General features: G+C 38.6%; 1 protein-coding gene across 1 annotated transcript; it reads right to left on the reverse strand.

Moving 5' to 3' along the window:
• On the reverse strand, positions 1 to 27,861 carry ankrd13a (ankyrin repeat domain 13A). The gene is made up of 15 exons (XM_061986400.1): positions 27,527 to 27,861; positions 18,486 to 18,621; positions 14,258 to 14,382; positions 14,125 to 14,170; positions 13,742 to 13,885; positions 13,481 to 13,670; positions 9,126 to 9,192; positions 8,954 to 9,035; positions 8,827 to 8,888; positions 6,007 to 6,137; positions 5,773 to 5,930; positions 5,556 to 5,693; positions 5,329 to 5,489; positions 2,811 to 2,875; positions 1 to 1,295 (listed from the first exon to the last, which is right to left on the reverse strand). Exons 1-15 carry the CDS (start codon positions 27,632 to 27,634, stop codon positions 1,097 to 1,099), a joined length of 1,812 nt encoding a protein of 603 aa, XP_061842384.1. The 5' UTR covers positions 27,635 to 27,861; the 3' UTR covers positions 1 to 1,096.
• Between the last annotated feature and the right edge of the window lie 86 nt (positions 27,862 to 27,947).

Consider the following 27,947-nt stretch of genomic DNA (forward strand, 5'->3'; position numbering starts at 1 on the left):
GTCCTTATGGAAATAAAGTGCTTTATTTTTTAGGGGGGAAAAAGTTGCGGCTCACTTGGGTTGTTACATACAGTACATCTCAGATAAATGAAGCAAAGTTGGCCCTTTTTTATATTGAAAAAAAAGTCCCAGTATTAACCAGTTTGGCAACAAACAAAAAAAAGAGGGATTACTGAGATTTGTAGTAAGTAAAATAAGTACAGTGGTTAATTGAGCATCACCGAGTATGCTTGGATGTAACTCAGAATCAAAAAAACTTGATAAAGTTTTAAGTGGCAATATCTTAACTTTCTACAAAGTCTGTTGGCACAAAAAAAACAACAATCTGAGGTTTACAGATGTTTGTGGCTACAGGAGGTTAAGAATAATCGCCTTTAGGATCATGAACAGACTGCAACACTTTGCACAGGATTGTTGCAGGTATTTTCTCAAGCGGAAGAGGGAGAAAAAAAAAAGTCGTACAAATTCCACCCAAAGAAAAGCAGAATATTTACAATTGCTGCAGTGATCCTCTTAGTCTTCTGAAAAAGCACAAGAATCCTGCATGAACTTTAAACTGAAGCCATGAGTGAAGCAGGATGATATGTGACGTTGTTTAAAACCTACTTCCAGGAAAGAGAGAGTTGTGTAAAACTGGAACCCTGAGATTTGTTATTCCATGGAAAAGCCTTCTGGTGTAAAACCCTTCATGGCCCTATGCAAAGTAGGAACATTAATATTCCACTCCAGCCATTGGATCGCTGATTTCGTATTAGACATGCCAAGGGAAGGGAACATTAAATACAGTGCTCTGGCACTTCAAGAGTTAAACTGGAGTGCCAACTCATGTGGAGTCACCTGAAGTAGTCTTTTTTATTTTATTACATTCTTGTGAGCTGCCTTAAGACCAATATTTGATGTGACTGCCATTAAAAACACCTCAGAGAACAATGGCTGGAAGACAGAGAGTTAGTGTTTACATAAAAACACCCTTTAAAAGTAGAGTAAGAATGCGTAGTTAAAGGGAAACCTCTGCAGTTGCATAGATGACTGGGAGTTGAAAGTGAGGTGAGGTGGTTGCTTCTGGATCTTGTTCCCGTTCCCCTCGTTCATCCTTCTACTTCTCAGTAAGCGACAACTGCAAAATCTTCTCCAGCTCCTCTTCCTCCTGCTTCCTCAGCCGCTCGTCTTGCTCCTGAGCCCGCGCCGACAGCTCCATGGCCAGGTGGAGGTCCGAGTCGGGGCTGGAGGTGGAGAAGGTGCTTGTGGGGCTGGAGGTGTCGCCGAAGTCCACTAGCACCCCCTCTGGGATACTCCTGGAATGACAACGTGACGGACGGTGAAGACTTTGTAGACGACCACAGGAGAGCTCTAAAGGGAGCGCATGACTCATATGTTACATGTGAGGGAGGACATGTTAAAGAAAAGATGGTTATAATACTTATGTTTGGTAAAGAAGCACCTTTTAGATGATAAGTAGCCTCCTAGAAAGGTGAAAAATATATATATTTTCTTATTTTTGTTTTAAATTGTATTAAACATTTTTTCAACAAAATACATTTGCATCTGTTTTTCTTATGTTTTGCACTAGTTGAAGATATTTTTCTTTTTATTAAGTCAATGTATATTTGTTCCTTATAAACACACCAATAAAATTATGTTGAAAACAACATATCTACCGTAGTTTTCGGAGTATAAGTCGCACCGGAGTATAAGTCGCACCTGCCGAAAATGCATAATAAAGAAGGAAAAAAACATATATAAGTCGCACTGGAGCCCAGCCAAACTATGAAAAAAACTGTGACTTATAGTCCAAAAAATACGGTAGATGTAACCCCCCATGAATAACTAAAAAAAAGCGCCTACAAATTCAATATAAGGTTGCCAGAACATGACTTTAAATAATGACAATTATTATTCACTTAAATATAATTATAATTATGTCAAGAGTAAAGTACAGATCAGAACATCATCAGTGGATGATACGAATCATAATAATACCTCATTAACATTATGCTAATATTGTTACTTGAGCATCTCCTGGGAGTTAAGTCTTTCGGTCTTTAAAAAACTAGTGACGCCCCTGATTCTAACTATAATTGAGGGTCCTTGAATGCACTACAGTTATATGCAATTAGAGACACTACATGGGTGAAACTTGTCCATAACTTTCTCCAATGTTGCCATAAATTGATGTATTATGTTTCCCTTTATCCTGGGGATAAGTTGATTGGCAACACTAAAATTGGCCCTAGTGTGTGAATGTGAGTGTGAATGTTGTCTGTCTATCTGTATTGGCCCTGCGATGAGGTGGCGACTTGTCCAGGGTGTACCCCGCCTTCCGCCCGATTGTAGCTGAGATAGGCTCCAGCGCCCCCCGCGACCCCAAAGGGAATAAGCGGTAGAAAATGGATGGATGGATGGATGTTTACCTTTCTTCTATCACCTCAGTCTTGTTCCAAAATGTTGGTGCTGTGTGTGAATGCATAAAGGTGAGCTTTCATGATGTTATGACGTCTGTGCCGAGTGAATCAGAATGTTTCCAATGCCAAGTTTACTGCTATCCAATTAGAACGAACCATTTTGTATTTTTGTAGGGTAGTCTTTGACATTCTTGACTTAAGCAACGTTATTAGTGAACTTTAACAGCTATTTTTTATTTTATATTAACATTTATGACTTTTTTTATGACTTTCATATCTAAATGGCAGAAAAATAATCTTCAAACTTTGTGCTTGGGGGGCACAACATCCCTCTTTATCCACTTTGACCCTGATGCTTGTGTTAATGGGGACAAAGAGCAATAAGCATGCAAGACTGCAAATGGCTACCTGTCACTCTGGCTGTTGGCCATGACATCAGTGAGTTCGCTGTGTGTATCGTCCCATGTCTCCTCCTGCAGCAATGCACACATGACAATCATTCCCAACACAACATAAAGTGGAAGATGATGCACACAAGGAATATTGTATTGTACGGACTATAAGCCGCTACTTTTCCCCCCACGCTTTGAACCATGTGGCTTATAAAACAATGCGGATAATCTAGGGATTTTTCTTCGCTAACGGCAATAATGTTCTGTATCCAATAAAATAGTTTTCATAGAACACCGACAGAGACACTGAAACGTTGTGTTATTGTTTGTGCTATGGCGCCATCTTTTGGGTGAGTTGAAAATGTACTTCCTGTTTTGCTCCTTGAAACGGAAGTATTCATCCATAGCGTTTCTTCTTGAAATGAATTCTACATTCATCACTCCAAAGTTTGGAAGTTTTACAATACAACCAAAACAATTCACACTTACTAAACCCTCTGTAGGAGTGTTTTCATGCATATTTCTACATGCCATCGTACTGTAATCAAGCTAGCGTCGTTAGCATTAACAAGTAAACTAACATGTTTACAAGTGTCTGTGTTAGTATTATTAACTTACAATTGCATTATTTTTGTAGTCTTTCAGTTTTGTAAATTCACCAAAACGTCAGCGAGGAGTTATTGAGTCTGTTTAGCTGATTGGAGAGCTAGCCTCCGCAGCTTGTGGGTCGATGTCTTCCATTTTATCTGATCAGCCATTTTACTGCCGTGTGACAGGCATAATTTGGAAACAATTAAAGGTATGTAAATAAACATTTACAAAATATTTCGTACCGATATGTACAAACCCCGTTTCCATGAGTTGGGAAATTGTGTTAGATAAATAAATATAAATAAATAAATAAATAATAAATAAATAAATATAAATTTGCAAATCATTTTCAACCCATATTCAATTGAATGCACTACAAAGACAAGATATTTGATGTTCAAACTGATAAACATTTTTTTTGTGTGCAAATAATCATTAACTTTAGAATTTGATGCCAGCAACACGTGACAAAGAAGTTGGGAAAGGTGGCAATAAATACTGATAAAGTTGAGGAATGCTCATCAAACACTTATTTGGAACATCCCACAGGTGAACAGGCAAATTGGGAACAGGTGGGTGCTATGATTGGGTATAAAAGTAGATTCCATGAAATGCTCAGTCATTCACAAACAAGGATGGGGCGAGAGTCACCACTTTGTCAACAAATGCGTGAGGAAATTGTTGAACAGTTTAAGAAAAACCTTTCTCAACCAGCTAATGCAAGGAATTTAGGGATTTCATCATCTACGGTTCGTAATATCATCAAAGGGTTCAGAGAATCTGGAGAAATCACTGCACGTAAGCAGCTAAGCCCGTGACCTTCGATCCCTCAGGCTGTACTGCATCAACAAGCGACATCAGTGTGTAAAGGATATCACCACATGGGCTCAGGAACACTTCAGAAACCCACTGTCAGTAACTACAGTTGGTTGCTACATCTGTAAGTGCAAGTTAAAACTCTCTTATGCAAGTCGAAAACCGTTTGTCAACAACACCCAGAAACGCTGCCGGCTTTGCTGGGCCTGAGCTCATCTAAGATGGACTGATACAAAGTGGAAAAGCGTTCTGTGGTCTGACGAGTCTACATTTCAAATTGTTTTTGGAAACTGTGGACGTCGTGTCCTCCGGACCAAAGAGGAAAAGAACCATCTGGATTGTTGTAGGCGCAAAGTTGCAAAGCCAGCATCTGTGATGGTATGGGGGTGTATTAGTGCCCAAGACATGGGTAACTTACACATCTGTGAAGGCGCCATTAATGCTGACAGGTACATACAGGTTTTGGAGCAACATATGTTGCCATCCAAGCAACGTTACCATGGACGCCCCTGCTTATTTCAGCAAGACAATGCCAAGCCACGTGTTACATCAACGTGGCTTCATAGTAAAAGAGTGCAGGTACTAGACTGGCCTGCTTGTAGTCCAGACCTGTCTCCCATTGAAAATGTGTGGCGCATTATGAAGCCTAAAATACCACAACGGAGACTCCCGGACTGTTGAAGAACTTAAGCTGTACATCAAGCAAGAATGGGAAAGAATTCCACCTGAGAAGCTTCAAAAATGTGTCTCCTCAGTTCCCAAACGTTTACTGAGTGTTGTTAAAAGGAAAGGCCATATAACACAGTGGTGAACATGCCCTTTCCCAACTACTTTGGCACGTGTTGCAGCCATGAAATTCTAAGTTAATTATTATTTGCAAAAAAAAAAAAGTTTATGAGTTTGAACATCAAATATCTTGTCCTTGTAGTGCATTCAATTGAATATGGGTTGAAAAGGATTTGCAAATCATTGTCTTCCGTTTATATTTACATCTAACACAGTTTCCCAACTCATATGGAAACGGGGTTTGTAACTGCGACTAACATGTCAACATATTTATTTCTTCTAAAATTTGGTGGGTGCGGCTTATAGCCCGGGAAATACGGTAATAGTTGACGCCACACCACCTGGCTTGGAACTTTGTGGGAATCCAGGAGACTTTGATGGATGGCGTACTGCAAAAACTCTTCGTCGTTATTTGACACAGGTGCGTGACGGCTGCCCCCCCTGCGCTGGTAGTTGTCGGGCACCACAAACACCGACGGACACACCTGGAATGTTGGAAGTACTGGATGCACACCAGAGCCAGCGTTGAGAAAGACAGCGGTTGATATGAGTCCATTTGTGTTCTTACCGCTGGCCACTTCGTCCTCGTCGTCTCCTGTGGATGACGGCGTGGCAGCTGGTGTTGTGTTGGCTTCTTCTTCTGTACTGCATTTGTTAACGTTTCCAAAGGTAATCCTGGCGTTCAGCACGTGAAACAGTGGAATCTCTGAATAAGAGAAACCCAAATAAATTTTGGAAAAAAGCAAAAAAAGTGAAGTGGGTTTTTGTATTCTCTAAACAATCACCAATTTTCACAGGGAATCCAGGAGGGAATTTCAGCGTTACAAAGTCTCGTAGTCGTGCAAAATGCGAACTGGTCCGAGCCATGAGGTCAATGATGGGGGTCACCTGCTTCACCAGGGACAGGGGATGCTCTTCGCTCATCCACAATGTACCTTTAAACCTGTGTAGGACCAGAGAAGCAACAACTGTACAACTGGCTTTGACATACATAAGTTCCTTCATGATCTGTGGCTAACTTCTGTGTTCGGATGCTCAGCTCAATCGGTCGACCGATGTCTCGGTTCCCCAGGTCAAAATTGGAATTGAAATATTCCTCTGGGGTTATGGCTGTGGGGTTGGTGGCAGTTGCGTATTCAAGTGTCAGGTCCTGTGAAAGAAAGTATACATCTCAAATACTCACAGTCACAATGTTAAATATTAGAGATGTCCTAATTGTGGGCCAATATTTGCCTTTAACTGATCGCTTGATGAGCTGCTAAACCCGGCCATTTTTACCACAGCTGTGTCCCAGTGTTTACAAGGCTAAAGAATATACTCAGGGGGGGCGTGTCTTGCCAGAACACTGGCTTAAAAGAGCAAGTTGCGACGCCACTTCTAAGATACTAATTCTCACCACCATGGCGGAAAATTAACCAAGATTCTTCCAAGTATCATTATTACCGGAGGACCAGAAGAAAAGGAATGGCTAAGCATGCTACGCCACACACTGAGCAGGACAACGCAAGAACAATTTCCCTTGTGGGTCAATAAAGTTTGTCTAAGTCTAAGAAACTAACCGCTAAAGCTTCAATGTAAAGTAGGGGTGATCGATCCAAATTTCAAAACTATCGATACCTAGTAAAGTATCAGTAAATAACCAATACTAAATTGATTAGATCCATACATTTATTTTTTTTATTATTACAAAATCATATTTTTGGTCATTTTTGTTATTGTTTACAAACTCAGGGAGTAAGTCTGTAGATACAGGAAGGCTGAGGGCAAAACCCAAATGATTTAAATGGGAGTCAATAGTGTTTTTTGCTTTTATTTACTGGTTTTATTTGCTTGTTTGTTTTATTTAATTCATTTAAGGTCAAACGGAAAACCATCAACATAACATTTCAAATAAATAATGAGCGAAAAAGAGCCAAAAGAAGTAAAACTTATAAGCAGATATTCTAAGTTTTAGAGGGCAGATATAATAACATATATATAATATTTTGTTGTGCATGAGCCACTTTATTTTGTAAAGAAAATTCTAAGTAGCATTCAATACCACAAATTTAGTACAACAATACTAGCAAATGTTTAAATTTAATAAGATAACCTCGATAAAAAACGGCGGGTACGACGTGGCTCGGTTGGTAGAACGGCCGTGCCAGCAACCTGAGGGTTCCTGGTACGATCCCCAGCTTCTGCCATCCTAGTCAGGTCTGTTGTGTCTTTAAGCAAGACACTTCACCCTTGCTCCTGATGGGTCGTGGGTAGTGTGAATGTGGAAATAGTGTCAAAGCGCTTTGAGTACCTTGAAGGTAGAAAAGTGCTATGCAAATATAACCCATTTACCATTTACTTATTGTGTTTACTTTAGTTACTTGCTATAAAACATTTTCAGTTCTGTGATCTATTGTCAAAGTATCGGATCAGATCAGAAGCCATAAATGTTAAATGGGACATCCCTGTTAAATGTACTTCTACCATGTAATAAGTTTCAATGTATCAGCTGTACCACAATTGAGTTAAGATAATTTTGTTTTGATTGACAGTCTGAGGGGTATTAATGCACCTACTAAAGAAGAAACCCTTACATTTTTGGTACAGATCAAGGTGCACATTGGGGGCTTTTTTTGTTTGTCATTTCAATTACTGTGGCAACGAGAGGTGGGAATCGTTGGGCACCTCACGATACGATTAAGTTTCAGGAGCTATGATTCAATAAAAAAATCGAGTATTGATGCAGTTTTACATTTATTTTCGTTTCACTAAATAAGCTTTTATCATTTGCAACTTAAAAATAACTATTCTTTTCGAATAAGAAACAGTTAAATTAATTCCCACATTTATTAAATTAATGGAAAAAGTGTGCAAACCTGGACTATAAGTGCCCTATAATAAAGAAGCTATTCGGATCTCTCGGTGAGGTGATTCGCTGTAAACAGCCACATTTTTAGAACTGTCTGCATTACTTTATTTACAATAAATAAATTGATTATCGATCAATGTTTACATACGATTCTATTATTGTTCATGTCATCTAAAAATGTATTATTTCCCCCACCCACTAAAGGTGGGGGAAAAACCAGACCCAGACCCCAAATGCTACAATCAATTTGCACCATCTTACGTTTTCCCCTATTCAAACCAGGAAGTTGCTTGTTACCAATAAATAGGTAACACATTTCTTTCACATTTTTTTACGTTTGGGGGCTGTTTGCAACTTGCTCACAGTAACATTTTTCAGAGCACAAAATATAACAAGAACAATATTGGCTAGCTTATGTTACCATTAGTAGTTTAACAGAGCGTGTTAAAACAGTCTATATTTTTTCACAATTACTACCTTAGTGTAATTTTTTTTTTTCCTGGCCCGAATAATATAATTGGTGTTTATGGGGGTCACTCACCCGGTCTCGCCAGAGAGCACGTGCACACATACAAAAGCAGTCCAAGAGAAACAATGAACAATTTGCAGTCATGTTGTTGTTATGATGGAATATACTGTACACTCAATGACATTTAACGCTAACTACCCAAATCACTATTATTAGCTAAAAAGACCCAAAGCTAATGCGTGTGCATGTGTTACGCACGTATGTAGTTACGTCATTACGTCCTAGAAGCCGGAAAAGGGCGGGATATAACGCTTAAAATACATTGGAAAGTTATCGCCCTCTAGGCATCTGTGTAAACGTTGCAAACAGCCACTTTAAGTTTGATAATGATGGAGGTCTGAATGTACTTCTAGTTATCTATTTACAACTTTCGATAGCGCTCTTGTATTTGATTTACTTATTAGCCCGTGTACCAAATGTTATGGCTAGTGACTGTATTCAATGAGTGTGGATGCTCTTTACCCCTTGTGCGCTGATGTGCTGTTCCACCGTCCCAAGCAGTGACTCCAGGATGTTCCTTTCACCTTTCAAAATAAGGTACATACTGATTACTCTCATTTAGGTAGAAAAACACTTTTCCTCTACCTACTTTTTATTCTTGCTTTCTCCTCATCTGTAAGATGTTCAGTCCTTGTCCTGATAACAACATTGACGTTGTTCACACTGAAGACCTGAGAAATCAACAGCAGTCAGTAAACAGCAATAAAACACATTCACTGTATATATTTTTTGTTTCAATGGCACCGGAAAAAAATGTGAACCTTTGCATCAAATCCGTTGACTGCTTCAGTTTTGTCGGTCCTCCAGCCCCAAATCCCAGACTTGTTCCTGTCGAAGGAAAACAAGAAAATAAAGACAAATCATGAAAAGTGCCGAATTAGACTGAACAGTTTCTAGCAGTTAGACTGAACGACTCTAATGGATATAATAAATAGTAGTATCAAACGATTAATCACACTTTTGAATTTTAATGAATCACACTTAAATTGCAGTAAATTACTTGCTTAATTAGAATTAAATTAAACTAAAAGAAACCCTAATATTTTGACAAGAATGCAGTTTAATTGTCAGAATGTGATACAACAAACATGTTTTAATGTTTTACTTGAAAGCACATCATTTATTAGTTTTTTCTGATTTATCTGTTTTTTTTTAACATGGTTAGTAGGTAGATATGATCTTATCAAACACACAGCTTTTTATTCTAAAAATCAAATAATTTTGTTTTTGTCATATTTCCTGTCCTGCTCTACCCAATGTGTGTGAAATGCATCCAGTGGAAAACTGGGGTGAGTCTCCTCATTCCCCTTTGTACTTGACTTGATCCACTGACTGTATAACAATCTGTGCCGCCTTTCTGTTCAATGAGCATGTGCAGCCTAAAGTAATTGCGTGATCAATCTGCATTCATATGTAATTATTGTGATATTTTTGTGTGATTAAATCGCATGATTTAATGAGTTAACCCAAATGATAAAATATTCAATGCATTTTTTTTCTGAAACTCTCACGTTTTAGAAAGCAAGATATACTGTGAGGCATTAGCCAGGCCACCTTAATGCATGAGCTTACCTGGGCTGAAAAAAATTGTGATATTTTTCCATTTTTTTTTCTGTTCTGTTGAGTGAAATCATGATTTTTTTTTTTTTCCCAAACAAACTGTTGAGATTGTTTGGCCAAAACTCCCTCAGCTCCTCTCACCCCACAGGGATTAAAGTTAATATTATGTAAAAATCAAGATTATGTAAGAACTAGCAAATGGGCTTTCATGAAACTTCATGGAATTTAGCCCCGAAGAACAACTTATGACATTCTAAGGCTACACTGCAAAAAGTCAGTGTTCAAAAACAAGAAAAAAAAAATACAAAAATTAGGTGTATTTTACTTGAACTAAGTAAAATTATCTGCCAATAGAACAAGAAAATTCGGCTTGTCAAGACTTTCCAAAACAAGTAAAATTAGCTAACCTCAATGAACCCAAAAATACCTTAAAATAAGTATATTCTCATTAATAACAAGTGCACTTTTCTTGGTAGAAAAAAAAAAGAGACCTTTTTGCTCAATATGTTGAAAAATATTCTTAAATTAAGTAAATGCTAGTGCCATTATCTTGACATAATGATATGCGCTCAGCATTTACATTTCTTGAAACCAGCAAACTAATACTAAAAACAAGTTTATTGTTCTTAATGGAAAGGCAACAAGGTAACCGCTTGTTACTCTCTGGGTCTCCTAGCCGCTCAGGCATATCATATGGTCTAAAGATGCATTTTTCCATCGATAACATGACATCATCGCGCCAAGTGCGTGCTCTTTCAGTCAATTAGCGCACATATTTACAGCCCGGCCCCCGGCCAAATTTTTTTTAATTGTAATTTTGAAGAATTTATCTGAATGTGCATGAACTATTTCTGTTCAAAATTGTTTGAAATGTCAAATGTTTAAATATTAACTGTCAGTTTACTGTACTGTGCCAACTGTACTACTATATGAGTACGTATTTTGTATTGTTTCATTGAAAATAAAACAGCAAAGTCCATTTGGCTGTCATCCGTTTTAATTATGAGACACATTCGTGTCAAAATCATGATTTTTTTTTTCCATGCTTTAAGTAAGAATTGATTACTTTAAAAAAGTACTTTTATACTTGTGAGTGTTGATGACACAGCTTTGCAACAGTTGATATTCTAGTTTCAAGCATGTTTTACTCAATATAGGTCAACAAATCTCAGCAACAAGCTGTAATATCTTACTGAGATCATTTAGGACCAAAACCCTTAAAACAAGTCAAACACTAACATAAAATCTGCTTAGTGAGAAGAATTTTCTTATCAGACAGAAAATAAGCAAATATCACCCTTATTTGAGATATTTCATCTTACTTAGATTTCAGTTTTTGCAGTGTATGTTTTTCTTTTGAACACATTGTAGGATAAGATGAAGTATTCTGCAGTTGAATGGAGCTCTAAGGCTACGTTCATGCTGCAGGGTAGGTAGAATGTCCAATTCTGATTTTTTTTGTGAAATACAATCATTTTATGTAATTGTTCACATTACAAAAAAAATGTGATGAACGCAATTTGACCCGCATGCAGACATGATGTCATGACGTCACATGTGCTGCAGTGTTTACGGAATTTAAGGAGGTCTCAGTCCTGGCGCATTTGTAGCAATTTGAAGGATTTTGTGCAATCTAAGTCAACATTTTCTGAACCGAATTATTGCGCATAAGCGACTAAGAAGGTAGGGTGCAAGCACTTTGGCTCTCGCAGTTTGTAGGACATTTGCTTCGAAGTGGGTGTGGGTGAGCAGTTGAAGACAGGAGTGGTGAAACATTAACACCCATTCTTTCATTTTCCGGGTTCGCGGGGGAGCTGGAGCCTATCACTTGATAGCAGGCCCAAGACACATACACAGACAACATTCACACACTTGGGTCAATTTAGTGTTGCCAATAAACCTACAGTATCCCCAGGTTTTCTGCTCATTAGCCAACTTCCTGTATTTATTTTGCAGAAGCTGATTTTGGCAGAGAAATATGATGCTATTTGATAACGTATTGGTTGGATGAACGCGAACAGAGCATTCAGACTGTAGTCGCATTCAGTACATATCCGATTTATATTCGCCACATACAAAAGTGGCCCGGGTCGGATATGGAAAATTTGGAATTGTACTGTTCAAATTGATTGAAAAAATCTGATAAAAGGTCACATATGGGCAAAAATATGTACCTGTAGTGTGAACAAGGCCCAAATAAAACCTGTGTGCGTAAGGTATGCTGCAATTCAGTATTATTTAACACTCATCACCTTTGCACTGTCATGCTTAAAAGGGGAAATGCACTTTTTTTGGAATTGTGCCTATCATTCACAATCCCGAATGCAGCTGAAATAGGCTCCAGCACTCCCCGCGACCTCCAAAGGGACAAGTGGTAGAAAATGGATGGATGGATTCACAATCCCTATGTAAGACAAGCACACGTATGTTTTAGTTTTTCTTTTTGCTTTCTAACTCTTAAATAAACGTTAGCAAAAGTCAGCTAACAATGGAACCAATGGCAATCGATCTATTCCGCCTATACAGCGCTCAATAAAACATCCTGACACCTCCCTCGACCTTTTAATTATATATGTAATGTAGTAACAATGCTCGCGTTTCCTTTCAACAACAACAAACCGAATACTCGCAGCATACTTCCAGCGAAACGACGACTAATTTGGGACAAATGATGATCCAGAACCTTATATAATTTTGAGGCTGAATATAAGGCGGATGAACAATACGTTTTAGAAGCTGTGTGCTAAACAGATGCAGCATTGGTGAAACACTAAGCATCATGAAGCATTGTTGCTAAGTGCTAAACAAGACTACCAACATATTAAAACGCTCACTTACTGTACAATTTCTGCTCTCATCGGAATGCTGACTGATAGAATGTTCTTATATTCTCGTTTAGATGAATAATTAATAATCATCCTTACGAAGAGTTTAAAAAAAAAAGTCGCCGCAATCAAGCGTCTTTTTGTGTCTTTCTCGCCAACTCCGGGTCTAAGTTGAATATCAAAGTTGACCAACTTCTCGGTTTATGGCTACATCTTTTTACTATGTAGGTGAGAGGCATGATTTCTAATCTAGAATGAACGTTTACCAACTAAGAGGCAAAACAGCAGCAGCAGCAGGTCACCAGCTCAATATGCCAATAAGCTATAAACTGAAACTTTCACTATAAACTCTTTGTGAACAATGCGCCGCTAAAAATAGATAGTCTGCGTTGGCGCTTATAATAACAATACCGCTAATACTTTGTTAATATTCAGGTCACAAAATGTAAATGGAGTATTGTTGGCGGTTTTTGTAAGTTTTTAGAAGGCCTTATTGTCGGAATAGTGTATTTCCATTAGCTGCTTTGTTAGCCAAACCGGACTTGCCGTATATTACAAGTTACAAAACGTAAAAAAAAAAGAAAACCAAGTGTTCTTGTCTCACATAAGGATTGTGAATGATGGGCAACACAGCTATAAGAACCATGGCTTACAATGAGGACATATTGGTAATCATTTGAGATTATGCTTGAATGATCTGTTTGAGTTGTAATCAATGTCGAGACACTTGCCTTTCAAAAGCAATGTCTCTGGTATCCAAGTAGGTGTTGACAATTGGAGTCGTCAACCTTTTGGCCACTTCCTGTTCAGCTGGCTGCATTGATTCTAGTGTGACGTCCTCCCTCTCTTGAGATATGATGAAACGCTCAGTGTCCACCACTTGTTCATCATGGTTCACCTCCATCAACTCTGCACATGAATCTACCAAGCGGCGTGTTAGCAACATCCTCTACATCTAACAATGCAGTTATCATCATCTGATAAACACACACCATCTCCTCTGAAAATGTAGCTTCTTCTCCCCCTGATCCAGGTCATGTTCTCAAAGCCTAGCAGAGTAGAATCCACACGCAAGCTAGCGCCACTTTTCCAAATGCGACACACGTCGCTTGGACAAACCCGGGATAGAAGCGGGACTGTGAAGCAATAGTGAATGAGGGAAATAATATAAATAAAGTGTGTCAATAACAAGAAAAGATGACAATCATTCTAATTCAAGAAGTGACAATGTAGTTGTTCCAGTAAGATCTAAAAAGCACCATACTGAGCGTTTGCGTATGTAATATATTTAAATACATGAACTTAACAGGACCATATTGACAATGTTCTTGCATTTCCGCATATAATTATCAATTACTATATTAAAAAAACTTACTCCAACTGGTGAATTCCCACTTCATTTCCATATAGAAGTCTGGAGACTGAATAAAACGAGAACAAACAGTTTTTCCCCCTATGTTAAACTGGACACTGCAGAAGACAATGGGAAAGTATGTATAAATTCAAACCTCTCTGATCTTTGACAAAAGCTCAGGTACTCCTTCCAGAGCTGTAGAGGCTTTTAGGTAATCTCTCCGTTGAAGGACTAACTGAACCATTTCTGGGTCTCCTGTGCTGACAGCTTCCTGCAGAACTAGATAGGTAAGATACATAGGGATTGTTACAACCAGTAAAAACATCAGTAAGATACATCATAGAGGGGCATGCCCAGTTAAGGTGAACAATGATTAAGCCCCCTTCTTAAAATTAAAATAAAAGCACTTTCTTTTCATGAAATGGGTCATAACCCAAAATGTTCAGAGTTTGTATGTGTCCACAAAGACAATATCTGGATAAGACCAAACGTTTTATTGATTTGCTGAATTTAAACAATAAAAAAGTAAAAAATGCAATGGCCAAAATAATTAGCCCTTTGATAATCAATATTAGTATTTACAATAGTATATGGATGTTCTTATTCATCATGCATTGGTATTCTTAAAACATTCAATCGATCACAACTGGGCTAGTTTGTCTTTGAAATAAGATCATGTAGTCTGACGAATCAAAGCCTGATAAAGCTTTCTTGGATGAGAGGCAAAACATATTTTAAGACAAACTCAACAGTCCAGTTGCGATCCATTGAAATGTCCTGAGAATACAATGACCGGGATGAATGAGAACATCCGTAGACAATGTATTCTGGTTAGGGCTGGTTGATATGGCTCTAAATTGAATCACAATATACGTTTTTTTTTATTTTTTAATCTGTCTATATCCGTAAGTATTTATAATTTTCATGGCCAATCGAAAATAAGAACAAGGAGAAAAATATATTTGTATTTAAAATGTAACCTTCCTCTGGTTATAATCGCCTCAGCTATCAAGGCAGAAAGGAAAATAAATGTCAACACAGCCATGGAAAGCACTCAATCAATGTGAACAAAATTCTAATTTCACATTGAACACTTAACAATAACCTCTTAAAATCAAGGGGCAAAAATAAGGAATACATAAGAAATGCTTGATAAAGTGTAACAAAATAGAGCAAAGTGCGAAAATGTAAACATAGATAAACCTGAGAAGAACTAGTTTATGCAGGTTAAGGGCCAGGAAGTTACGACTGTGCTCGAGTGAGCATGGCTAAGGTGGTCCACATTGGTCAGACAACGGTCTGTTTTAAAAAATCTGAAAAACTGCCATACTGTTGAGGTGACTTTTCTTGTTTTATTGATAATTTCTTCGCTCTCTGCAGCACTCAATTTTAGTTTTTCTTCTCACTCCATGCAAAGAATCAACTGTGAGACAACAAGATGGTGCAATCAAACGGGATAGTTGATATTGTTTGGTTGTTAGCGTGTCACGGCCACTGACGTTGCTCTGTTAACAGACAGCGAGTGCGTTTGTTCATGCACACAAACTTGATTTGCAACTTCTGGTTTCTTCCAACATAGAAGAAAAAAAATCAGCGAGCATTTTAGCAAACACATTTTTAAATGATATCTATTGCGTGTCTATCGTGATATATATATTGATATTGTTTAATTGCCCAGCCCTAATTCTGGTAGTTTCTTATTAGGTTAGAACATGTTGGTATGCTGAGGGATGTTAGTGCATTCTTTCATGGCAAATTTTTCAAGATCACCCAAATTGATTGGCCTCATGAACAGCTTTAACTTTCAGCTCCCTCCACAGATTCTCCATAGGATTTAGATCTAGGCTCTGAGACAACCGCTCCACGACTTTGATTTTGGCGTCCTTTTAAAAGTTCTTGACCAACTTTGATGTATGTTTTAAGTCATTGTCTTGTTGGCAAACCAAACCAAGACCCAAACCTAGACTGGTAGCAGACCTATTGATGTTATTCTAGGAAATATGGGCTTAGTCTGTATGGTCCAGTGCACCCAAACAAGGTTTATTGTGCCTGAAGCAGCAAAAAAAGCCCTCAAAATTATGCTCCTACCACCATGCTTCACTATAGGTACAGTACCTTTAGGGTTGAAGGCCTCACCCTTCTTTTGCCAAACAAAGGCAGTATCCATATGACCAAACAGTTAAAATGTTGTTTCATAAGAGCAAAGAACTCACTTCCGTAATTCATCCCCATGTTTCAGATTGTCTCTGGCAAACTTCAGTCAAGCTTTGATGTGCCGCTGTGAGAGCAATGGAGTTTTTGTTGGGTAGTGGCCATGAAGTCCACCACAATGAAGAGCCTTCTCAACAATATACCGTATTTTTCGGATTATAAGTCGCAGTTTAGGCTGCGGGTGCGACATATACTCCGGAGCGACTTATGTGTGAAATTATTAACACATTACCGTAAAATATTAAATAATATTATTTATCTCATTCGCGTAAGAGACGAAGCAAATGGCAGCAATCGTCACACACACGTCAGCAATCGTCACTCACACGTAAACCAATAAGAATTCGGCGGGGGAGGGTCATGGCAGAAGTGCATTGTGGGTCATTGGATGCTAACTGCTATATGCTACTGCCGTAGCTATTAAAGTGGATAACATCAACATTGGCGGCAACTTATAAAAACTGAGAAGGACTAAACAAAAATGGCACCGAGAAGGAAATCATATACTGCAGATTACAAGCTGGACGTAGTGAAATATGCAGCAGAGAACGGCAATCGAGCAGCAGAAAGAAAGGACATTCCAGAGGCGACACCGGGGATGAAGATTTCATCGGGTTTAGCGATCGGGAGTGACAGATTGTTTGGTAAACGTATAGCATGTTCTATATGTTATAGTTATTTGAATGACTCTTGCCATGATGTGTTGCGTTAACATACCAGGCACGTTCTCAGTTGGTTATTTGTGCGTCATATAACATACACTTATTCAGCCTGTTGTTCACTATTCTTTATTTATTTTAAATTGCCTTTCACATGTCTATTCTTGGTGTTGGATTTTATCAAATAAATTTCCCCCAAAAATGTGACTTATACTCCAGTGCGACGTATATGTTTTTTTTCCTTCTTTATTGTGCATTTTCGACCGGTGCGACGTATACTCCGGAGCAACTTATAGTCTGAAAAATACGGTAGTTTGAAATATCAAGTCTTAATGATGAGCAATTGTCTTTTCAGAAAACTGGGGATTCTTGCTAACATCTTAAACATTTTGCACGCTAAAGTTGTAGAAGTGTTGTGTTTTTGACCAAATCCGGGTTTATATTTGACAGGTTACTTTTTTTGTGCTTTGCAATAATGCAACAAATGTTCGAGAGACTATATGGCATTAGCTGCAACCAGCTTCTGTGGCATGCAGTCACACGTGTCCAAACGGCAAACACCGGACATTTATCCATAAAAATATTGAGAAGCTGCAGAGGCTGTGTTTGATTTGTTTCCCTGTCTGTCTCTGGACGGTCGAGAATTACCTTTGGTACGCAGACATACATAGCGCTTGTTTTCAACTCTTGACTTCTCCTGTCTGTCACTCAAATACGTCCATGAGGAACATAAACAGCAATTCCCTAGTTCCTATTGTAACAACACTAGGAGCAAGGTGTCACAAGAGAAACACGCAACTGGCTCTATAAAAACAAATAGCTCTTAATCAGCGGAATTAGCAAGAGTGAACTTAAAAAGGAGACACCACATTAGTCCGGTTCCCAAGGTAAATGTTGAGCTATAATATTATATTATTACATTACTGATGTTGTTTGTAGTACATGCTAATGCAATGTTTTTCGAGCAATATTTATTGTGTAAAAGTCTGTTTTTCTTTTTCAAAAAGCATGTAACATGGTGGTGTTTGGGGAGGGTCAAGCACAGATTAAATTGATTTAAATTAATTTTTAAATGGGCGGGGCTGCTTTGAGATACGAGTGTTTTGGGTTTCGAACTTGGTCGTGGAACGCAATGTGCTCGTAAATTGAGGTACCACTGTATATCCTTCCCCCTTTGAGATGCGACTTTACTATCTTCCATCTGAGGTCCAAAAAGATTTATTTACTTTTTAGCATGATGACATCACTTCTTTGAAAGTTTTAAGAGACACTCCAGAGCAATTCCCTTTCGTCAGGTGTTTAGGAGAGACTAACCCTGCTTCTTGGGGTCACTTACTGTAAATAACATTCAGTGTTAATTGACTGCTCTGATGTGGTTCTAACCTCAAAGTGCAAACTTGCATAGGGGCTAATAATTTTGACCATGTCAGTTTTCACCAAATCTTCCATAAAGTTCAAAAGTTCCAAGGAGGCTAAACATGTTATATTCTAGTGTAGCTACTTGTTACAAACCTGTCCAATTCTTGGCGTTTTCTTTCGTAACTTGCCCTCCATGTCTCAGGAGGACTCTCACTGACTCCATGTGTCCCAGCGACACTGCCAGATGTAGAGGTGTCCGACCTCTCGGATCCACAGCCTCAACATCAATCTGAGGAAATCAGGAAGAGATGCATTTCCAGGAATTATTGTGGTGCGCAAGTCTAAAATATGATAAACGATACGGAAGTTTTAATTGAGATAGGCTCCAGCACCCCCCGCGACCCCAAAAGGGACAAGCGGTAGAAAATGGATGGATGGAAATTTTAATGTGGGGCAAATCATCAAAACGTGCGTTAAAATTGGGTCCGTCAAACAATTAAAATATTTAATCAAGAATAATTGCAGCTTTTTTATGGTTACTCTAAATTAAATCATGATTAATCGCAGATAGATATAATTTTTCATCCTTAATAAGTGTACTGTAGACAGATAATTTTCAAGATTTGTCATGACTGGACAATTAGTTTGCTTTAATTAAATGTTTTAAACAATATGCTTTTTTAAACAGCTCAACACAAAATGGACATAAACATGCTTTTAATGACTATTAAAAAAATAATACCTGCAATGCGTGGCTGTCTTGCCAGATTTTGTATTTTATAGGAATACAGAATTTGTATTCCTGCTGAAGAATCACTTGCATTCAGAGGGGAGGGCCTACACCATGTTTAGATACCAGTTTCACACATTAATAACACAAAATATGGATTGTTACGATCATGGTTTGCATGCCAAATATACAGTATTCGGTAATGTAATCAGTGATATTTCTACATGAATAAATGCTGCTAATATTGTGTACGTAACATGTTGCACAAGTTAATAGTATTCATATATCTGCAAGACAATGTTTTAACCTTCTCTATTATTAAAATGTAATATTCAGCCTGCTAAAAGAATATACTGTATTTTTCGGATTATAAATCGCAGTTTTTTCATAGTTTGGCTGGGGTGCGATTTATACTCTGGAGCGATTTATGTGTGAAATTATTAACACATTACCGTAAAATATCAAATAATATTATTTATCTCATTCACGTAAGAGACTAGGCGTATATCAGCAATCGTCACACACACACGTCAACCAATAAAAATTTGGCGGGGGCGGGTCATGGCAGAAGTACATGTGAAAAAAAAGATGCTACCTGCTACTACTTCCGTACCTATGAAAATTGATCATTTCAACATTGGCGGTAACTTATAAAAACTGAGGATGGATTGACAAAGCATGGGCTTCAGTGACAACCGAAACCATCCTGTCCGGATTCAGAAAGGCTGGAATAATTGGAACTGCAACTGACGATGACTTTGACGGAAGCGGCGCATTGTCTACCTTTGGAGTTGGCAAAGTTGTTTAGAAGCGACACCGAAGAAGAAGATTTCATCGGATTTAGCGATTAGGAGTGACAGATTGTTTGGTAAACGTATAGCAAGTTCTATATGTTATAGTTATTTGAATGACTCTTACCATAATATGTTACGTTAACATACCAGGCACGTTCTCAGTTTGTTATTTATGCGTCATATAACGTACACTTATTCAGCCTGTTGTTCACTATTCTTTATTTATTTTAAATTGCCTTTCAAATGTCTATTCTTGGTGTTGGATGTTATCAAATAAATTTCCCCCAAAAATGTGACTTATACTCTTGTGCGACTTATATGTTTTTTTCCTTCTTTATTGTGCAGTTTCAGCCGGTGCGACTTATACTCCGGAGCGACTTATAGTCCGAAAAATACGGTAATTTTTTTCCCAATTGCCAGAAAACATTTATTTAGGTAGAGCTATCACAGATTACATTACAACACATCTTTGATGTAGCATGATCATATTGTAAGACAATTTTTCGTTATGTTATCGTAGTTAGATGGATTTGAAGTGTAGACCTAATTTTGTATGTGATTGGTATGAGAAAAGGTGTCTTGACAAGTTTTGACGACGTAAAAGTCTTAGCTAAAATAAGGTTCTAGATTTCTTGCTTACCGTCCATCTTTTCTATTGAGTTTTTATTCCATTTTACTAAAGCAGTGAGTGTAACAATCTACATTTTATGTTAATGCACTCAACCGCAATCAAAACAAGGAAGTAAAGCTCCCCCTATCTGCAAGCGGCAAAGCGTGCAAGCATGTTTTCGCTCCAATTATGTAGTTCCACGGTGATTGTAAAAAAAAATTGTCTTGTCTTGTCGGGAGAACGACTTGCCATGGCATTGTACATGGGGTTTCCGTAATGTACCCATTTCTTTGTGCATTTCTGCTCGCTATTTTCAAGCTTGTGGCTCAACAGTAACGAGACACAATTACACTTTCCATTGCTACGGAATGAACTGAGGGTCAAAAAGTAGTCAAAATAAAAACTAGTTGTACCATTTATGGAACTTATAGTTAACGTGTTATCGCTTTAAATTTGACATCCCTGGTTAGAAACATCATTTATCCCTACATTTTTATTACAATGCACAGCAGGCATTCAAGAAGCATACATGTCATCATTATTTATCATTACTTTACAACAAATAAGTGGTTAATAATGGACAGGATAAACAATGTATACCTCATAGGAGAAACATTGGGATAAAAATTGAAATATTCAGCAAAATAAATGTTTTGTTATTATTCATACCATAACATACATTCTCCTTTTTGGGCCATCATTACAGTTTAAAATATACACACATGTAACTATGGCTATGTCTACACTAAGCCGGATAACCCCTTAAACGAATAATTATTTAGCCTAAACCCCGTTTCAGCTACACTTAACCAGCGTTTAAGAATCAGAATCAGAATCAGAATCAGAATAGTTTTTTATTGCCATTGTTTGAGAACGGGTTCACAAACTAGAAGGTTCCAATCTTCGGACAAATTTTTACACGGGTAAGTGTGCCGTGTATTTCTTGAATCTACGGCACTTAGTTTTGTATGGACTCATTGATCGTTTACAAACTGAGTTCGGAGAGGAAGTGACGTCAGAAAAACCGCGCCCCACACCAGAAGTGACGCCAGAAGTGACGCCAGAAAAACTGCGCCCCACACTGGAAGTGACGTCAGAAAGAATGCGCCGCCGCCAGCTTCATAATAAAGTGGTTTCGTAACTCAGAGCTAACCACTGGAAATATGGAGGAGAGTCATCCAGACATGTCCGTGTTTCTCATTCTTCTACATGTACAGACGCTTGTGGAAATCACAAATGAATACCTTAAGACAGGGGTGCTCACACTTTTTCTGCAGGCGAGCTACTTTTCAATTGATCAAGTCGTGGGGATCTACCTCATTCATATATATAATTCATATTTACTTATTTATGAAACATATGTTTTTGTTAACAAGTTAAAGGTGTTTAATGATAATACAAGCATGTTTAACACATATAGTTAATATTGTTAATAAATTAAAGGTGTTTAATGAAAATACAAGTATGTTTAATACATATAGTTAATATTGTTAACAAGTTAAAGGTGTTTAATGATAATACAAGCATGTTTAACACATATAGTTAATATTGTTAATAAGTTAAAGGTGTTTAAAAATAATGCAAACATGTTTAACACATATAGTTAATATTGTTAACAAGTTAAAGATGTTTAGTGATAATGCAAGCATGTTTAACACATATAGTTAATATTGTTAATAAATTAAAGGTATTTAATGATAATACAAGAATGTTTAACACATAGTTAATATTGTTAACAAGTTAAAGGTGTTTAAAGATAATACAAGCATGTTTAACACTTATAGTTAATATTGGTAATAAGTTAAAGGTGTTTAAAGATAATACAAGCATGTTTAACACATATAGTTAATATTGTTAATAAGTTAAAAGTGTTTAGAGATAATACAAGCATGTTTAACACATATAGATTCCTTTCTTTCATGAAGACAAGAATATAAGTTGGTGTATTACCTGATTCTGATGACTTGCATTGATTGGAATCAGACAGTGGTGCTGATAAGGTCCGCATTTTCGAATGGAGGAGAAAAAAAGTCCTCCTTTCTGTCCAATACCACAAGAAAGTGGTTGGTTTTTGGCATTTTATTTATCCAGCTTCCGTACTCCTTTGTATACACTTTACAAGAAATACATTGTTGGCAAACTCCGTAGCTTGCTAGCTTGTGCACGCGAGCTTTCTGAGACTCTTATTTTGGTAGCGCGGGCAGGATGAAGCAGCGCTTTTATTGTGCAACTGTGCAGTCGGTCTTTGGAGTTTTGACGACAGGTACGGCGCCAGAGTCTGTTGAAATAAAGTGTTTCTCGCCTTCCAGTCGGTAATTTTAATGAGCTGGCAGCAGCCAGTGTCATCTCAGAAGACCCTCGGGTGCCGTGAATGTCAATCAAGTGACGAAAGTGACGTCATCGTGAAGATTTATGATCGCTCATTTTAAGGACTATTTTTTTAATGGCTGGCTGGTGATCGACTGACACACCCTCCAAGATCGACCGGTAGCTCGCGATCGACGTAATGAGCACCCCTGCCTTAAGAGAAAGCGATTGCAGCTATTTCGGATACGACACTTCTCAGACGGCAAGAGAACTTTCGAATGTCAAGGTCAGCTGTGATTCTACTTACCAAAAAACTTTGTCCATTTGTCGAAGGAGAGTCAACGAGAACGCGAGCTAAGTGGATGTGATAAAAAAGGTAGCGTGTGCTTTGTATTACCTGGCCGTCGAGGGAAGACTAAGGAAAACGGTGAATGCTTTTGGACTGGCAAAGCAGACTGTATCAGTTATTGTCCGCCATGTATGTCACAGACTCAACGTCTAGGTAAGTGGTTCTTAACCTTGTTGGAGGTACCGAACCCCACCAGTTTCATATGCGCATTCACCGAACCCTTCTTTAGTGAAAAATAAAAAAAACATTTTTCAAATTCAAGACAAAGTTTTATGTTTTTGGTAACACTTTAGTATGGGGAACATATTCTAAGTAACAAAGACTTAATTTAGAGTTATTTTGGACACTAGGGGAACATATTCTAAGTAACAAAGACTTAATTTAGTTATTTGGTTAGGGCCAGGGTTAGAGGGTTAGGGCCAGGGTTAGGGTTATAATAAGGCCATGTCGAATAAGGCATTAATAACTACTTAATAATGACTAGTTAAGAGACAATATGTTACTAATTTGCATGTTACTAAGCAACTAATTAATGGTGAATATGTTCCCCATACTAAAGTGTTACCATGTTTTTTTACTGGTGTACAAAATGAACCGTGCATGAACATCACCTTGTTCAAAGAACAAAACCAACACAGTGCATAAATTCACAACAAATTACACGCCTGCAAATCAGTGCGACTTCTGCTGTTGCCGTATCTGTAATACGCCGATAGGGAGAATTTTTTATTTACACGATGAGTCGGGTGTGTTTTGACCTCCGCCAAACCCCTGAGCCCGACTCACCGAACCCCTAGGGTTCGAACGAACCCAGGTTAAGAACCACTGGTCTAGGTCCACAGTATATAGTCACCAAAAAGGAATGGACAATGAAGGTGAAGGCAAAAGAGTGAGGAGTGTCCTGACCAGATATCGAGATCCTTAGATTGATTGTTGTCAAATGTTCTTTGTCACATTGTGTACTTTTGTGTCCAATAAAGATTTCATTAAAGGCCTACTGAAATGAAATTGTTTTATTTAAACGGGGAAAGCAGATCCATTCTATGTGTCATACTTGATCATTTCGCAATATTGCCATATTTTTGCTGAAAGGATTTAGTATAGAACAACGACAATAAAGTTCGCAACTTTTGGTCGCTGACAAAAAAAGCCTTGCCTGTACCGGAAGTAGCATGACGTCACAAGTTGAAAGTCTCCTCACATTTCTCCATTGTTTACACCAGCAGCGAGAGCGATTGGGACCGAGAAAGTGACGATTACCCCATTAATTTGAGCCAGGATGAAAGATTCGTGGATGAGGAACGTGAGAGTGAAGTATTAGAGTGCAGTGCAGGACGCATCTTTTTTCGCTCTGACCGTAACTTAGGTACAAGGGCTCATTGGATTCCACACTCTCTCCTTTTTCTATTGTGGATCACGGATTTGTATTTTAAACCACCTCGGATACTACATCCTCTTGAAAATGAGAGTCGAGAACGCGAAATGGACATTCACAGTGACTTTTATCTCCACGACAATACATCGGTGAAGCACTTTAGCTACGGAGCTAATGTGATAGCATCGGGCTTAACTGCAGATAGAAACAAAAGAAATAAACCCCTGACTGGAAGGATAGACAGAAAATCAACAATACTATTAAACCATGAACCTGTAACTACACCAGTGTTTCCCACACATTAATTTATTTGTGGTGGCCCGCCACGAAAGAATTACGTCCGCCACAAATGGATTTTTCGGCTTTTGACTCGCTCGACCGCTCATAAAAGCAATGGGACTGTCTGTGAATGTTGCTTGTAGTTACAACTCCGGTGCAGTAGGTGGCGGTAACATACTATGCATTGTAACTCCGCCAATAGCACTTAATTCACCTGGTGGGCCAGAAGAAGAAGAAGAAGAAGAAGAAGAAGAAGAAGAAGAAGAGGGACGGACGGACGGATGGACAAGATCAAAATACGAGGGTAATATAGGTTATAGGTAGATAGGTTATAGCTGCATCGCTCGCGGCTCGTCATATATTTAACGTTAATCCGCGATTTCACCGAGCGTTTCACTGACGGTGAGCAGCCTGACGCTGCTTCATTAACACCGCCGCTGTTTGACTCGGGTTCCGGGGCAGACGCACGTAGTAACAGTCACGTGTTTTCATACCGACGAGCTAACGTGTCCAGGTTATAACCCTGTTGTCAATAAACACACATGGACTGAAGCTAAATTGTCCACTGTCCACTGTAGCATGTGAATGCAATGAAAATAATAAAATCTGTGCCAACCAGCTGTTAAAATGTTGTCCAGGTTAATGTTTTGGCCATTAAAGGCCCTTAGTTTCAAGATTTCAACTGTGATCGGGCTTTAAACAGGTGGCTGACCTGTTCAGATGAGTGTAACTGCTACTGGTCAAATAATGTGAAATAGCATTTAATTTTACATGTATGCAATGCCATTTAAATGTAATTATAGATAGTAATAATAATAATAATAATAATAATAATAAATACTGTGTAGTGTTGTAAATAGTCAACAGGAAGAATTTTAGTAAGATATAAGCCATGAGCACTACACAGCTAGAAAAAGTAGATTTGAGAAGTCGGGCAAGTAGAAAGAAACCTTAACGTTGAACCCTGCATGTGTTGAGCTGCTGCCGCTTAAGGTTAGACGGCACTGTACATAGAGCGGTTCTGCTCTTTAGTAATAAATTCTAATGTTGGATGTTCACTCCTTCACACAGATGAGTATAGAAAAATATTTTCAACGGCCGAAAAGGGCTCGACTTGGAGAGGAGGTAGGCCTACAGTCCGGACCACAGGTGCGACCTGTTCAGCAGCAGCAGGAGGAGGAGGAGGAGGTTGACTGACTGTGGCAGGACACCTCTGCCTCTGTTTCACTTCATGTTGCTGGTAAATAATATGGTTGTAGTAGTAGGCTAAAGTTAAATTATTAAGTATTCACTAATTAAAGGGGCAGAGCTTTAAGAGACATTTTAGCTTTTATATTTTATAAGATATATTTTTATAAGAACCACAATTAATAAATATATTTCAGTGAATCACTAATTGTTCAAATCTGTATATAAATATGTACATAAAATGTTGTAATTATATTCCAACTCCGCGTTCTTCTTGGTCATCGCCGCTGCCGCCGCCACCCCCCGACCACACCACCACAAATAGATGCCTGTCCTGTGGGAAACACTGTACACGGTTAATGCTTTCCAGCCTGGCGAAGTTTAACAATGCTGTTGCTAACGACGTCATTGAATCTAACTTAGCTACTGACCTCGACAGAGCTATGATAAAAACATTAGCTCTCCACCTAGCCAGCTCTCATCTGCTCATCAACACCGAAGCTCACCTGCGTTCCAGCGATCGACGGAGCGACGAAGGACTTCACCCGATCATCAATGCGGTCGGCGGCTAGTGTTGGATAGCGCATCTGCTATCCAAGTCAAAGTCCTCCTGGTTGTGTTGCTGTAGCCAGACGCTAATACACCGATCGCATCTACAGATCGCATCTACAGCTTTCTTCTTTGCCGTCTCCATTGTTCATTAAACAAATTGCAAAAGATTCACCAACACAGATGTCCAGAATACTGTGGAATTTTGCGATGAAAACTGAGCTTTTTGTATTGGATACAATGGCGTCCCAATACTTCCGTTTCAACCATCGACGTCACGCGCATACGTCATCATACCTACACGTTTTCAACCGGAAGTTTCGCATGAAATTTAAAATTGCACTTTATAAGTTAACCCGTGCCGTATTGGCATGTGTTGCAATGTTAAGATTTCATCATTGATATATAAACTATCAGACTGCGTGATCGGTAGTAGTGGGTTTCAGTAGGCCTTTAATTTGTGATAGCTCAGGTGTGATTCACTACAATAGGGCCCCACAGCACACAGGATTCCAGTTTATTGAAATACAACAACGCTGGATATTGCTCAGATACGATGATGATGACCTCAGTCTCATCGTTTTTCAAACTGTTAAATGAGGTCACCTTCCCACTGACACAAATTAGCTCGGATGGAAGCAATGACAACAATAAAACAATTATAATAACAAATCCACAATGTTGCAGGCTAGAATTAGCATTAGCGTGGACGGACAAATGATCAGACAATAAACGACATGTACACCTGCACACTGCATCTCATGTGCAAGAAAGCCCAACATATTTGAAACCCAGCCGACGACATTAACAACACATTGTAAGAATACTTCCGTGACAGTGTCATACCCTGAAATGTATCATCATTGTTCAAATGACCGTCACTAACGTGTGACAGCATCTGTCAAACGTGGCGGCCTACTTCTTTCCTCGTTGCTCCTTCCTAGCATCGCTCAGCTAATGACCATTTATGTGCCGGTGTCAAATATTTGTTTTTAAATTGATATTTTACCAACCTGCGGTAGAATAATGTGTTGCTCCAGCCGCCTGTAATCATTCTCCCACACCGCGGAGTGCAGCGGGAACTCCACCTGGATGTCTTGGCTAACGCTAGCTATGGACATCTTGCCTCTTACTTGAAGCCTCGGGGCAGCAACGACGGGCAGCTTTGTATAGAGACAGCCACGGTGATAGCTACGTCCTCGTCCAGCCGACTTTCACTATCGACATCGGTCATGGCGTTGACATTTCACCCACAGAACAACAAAGTCGAAGCAGTCAGAGTCAGACACCGACTTCTACCCGAGTCTTCCCCAAAATAAAAGTTTGAACAAGGAAGTGGTTGGACTAGTCCATCATGATTCCCGGGGCGGGGGTGGTCCCAGTTTAGAAAATGTACAATATATATAACAACAATATGTTTAAATCAAGACACGT

Source organism: Nerophis lumbriciformis, linkage group LG12, assembly GCF_033978685.3.
Source record: "Nerophis lumbriciformis linkage group LG12, RoL_Nlum_v2.1, whole genome shotgun sequence".
Classification (NCBI taxonomy): domain Eukaryota; kingdom Metazoa; phylum Chordata; class Actinopteri; order Syngnathiformes; family Syngnathidae; genus Nerophis; species Nerophis lumbriciformis.

What these genes read in the sequence shown, in the direction of transcription:
- ankrd13a (XM_061986400.1), bottom strand. Translation starts at nt 27,634, where the DNA reads ATGTCCATAGCTAGCGTTAGCCAAGACATCCAGGTGGAGTTCCCGCTG. An exon ending in GTGGGAATTCACCAGTTGGA is followed by an intron (nt 13,886 to 14,124) that starts GTAAGTTTTTTT and finishes ATTGCTTCACAG; the next exon opens with TCCCGCTTCTATCCCGGGTT. An exon ending in GGAGAAAGCAAGAATAAAAA is followed by an intron (nt 8,889 to 8,953) that starts GTAGGTAGAGGA and finishes TTATTTTGAAAG; the next exon opens with GTGAAAGGAACATCCTGGAG.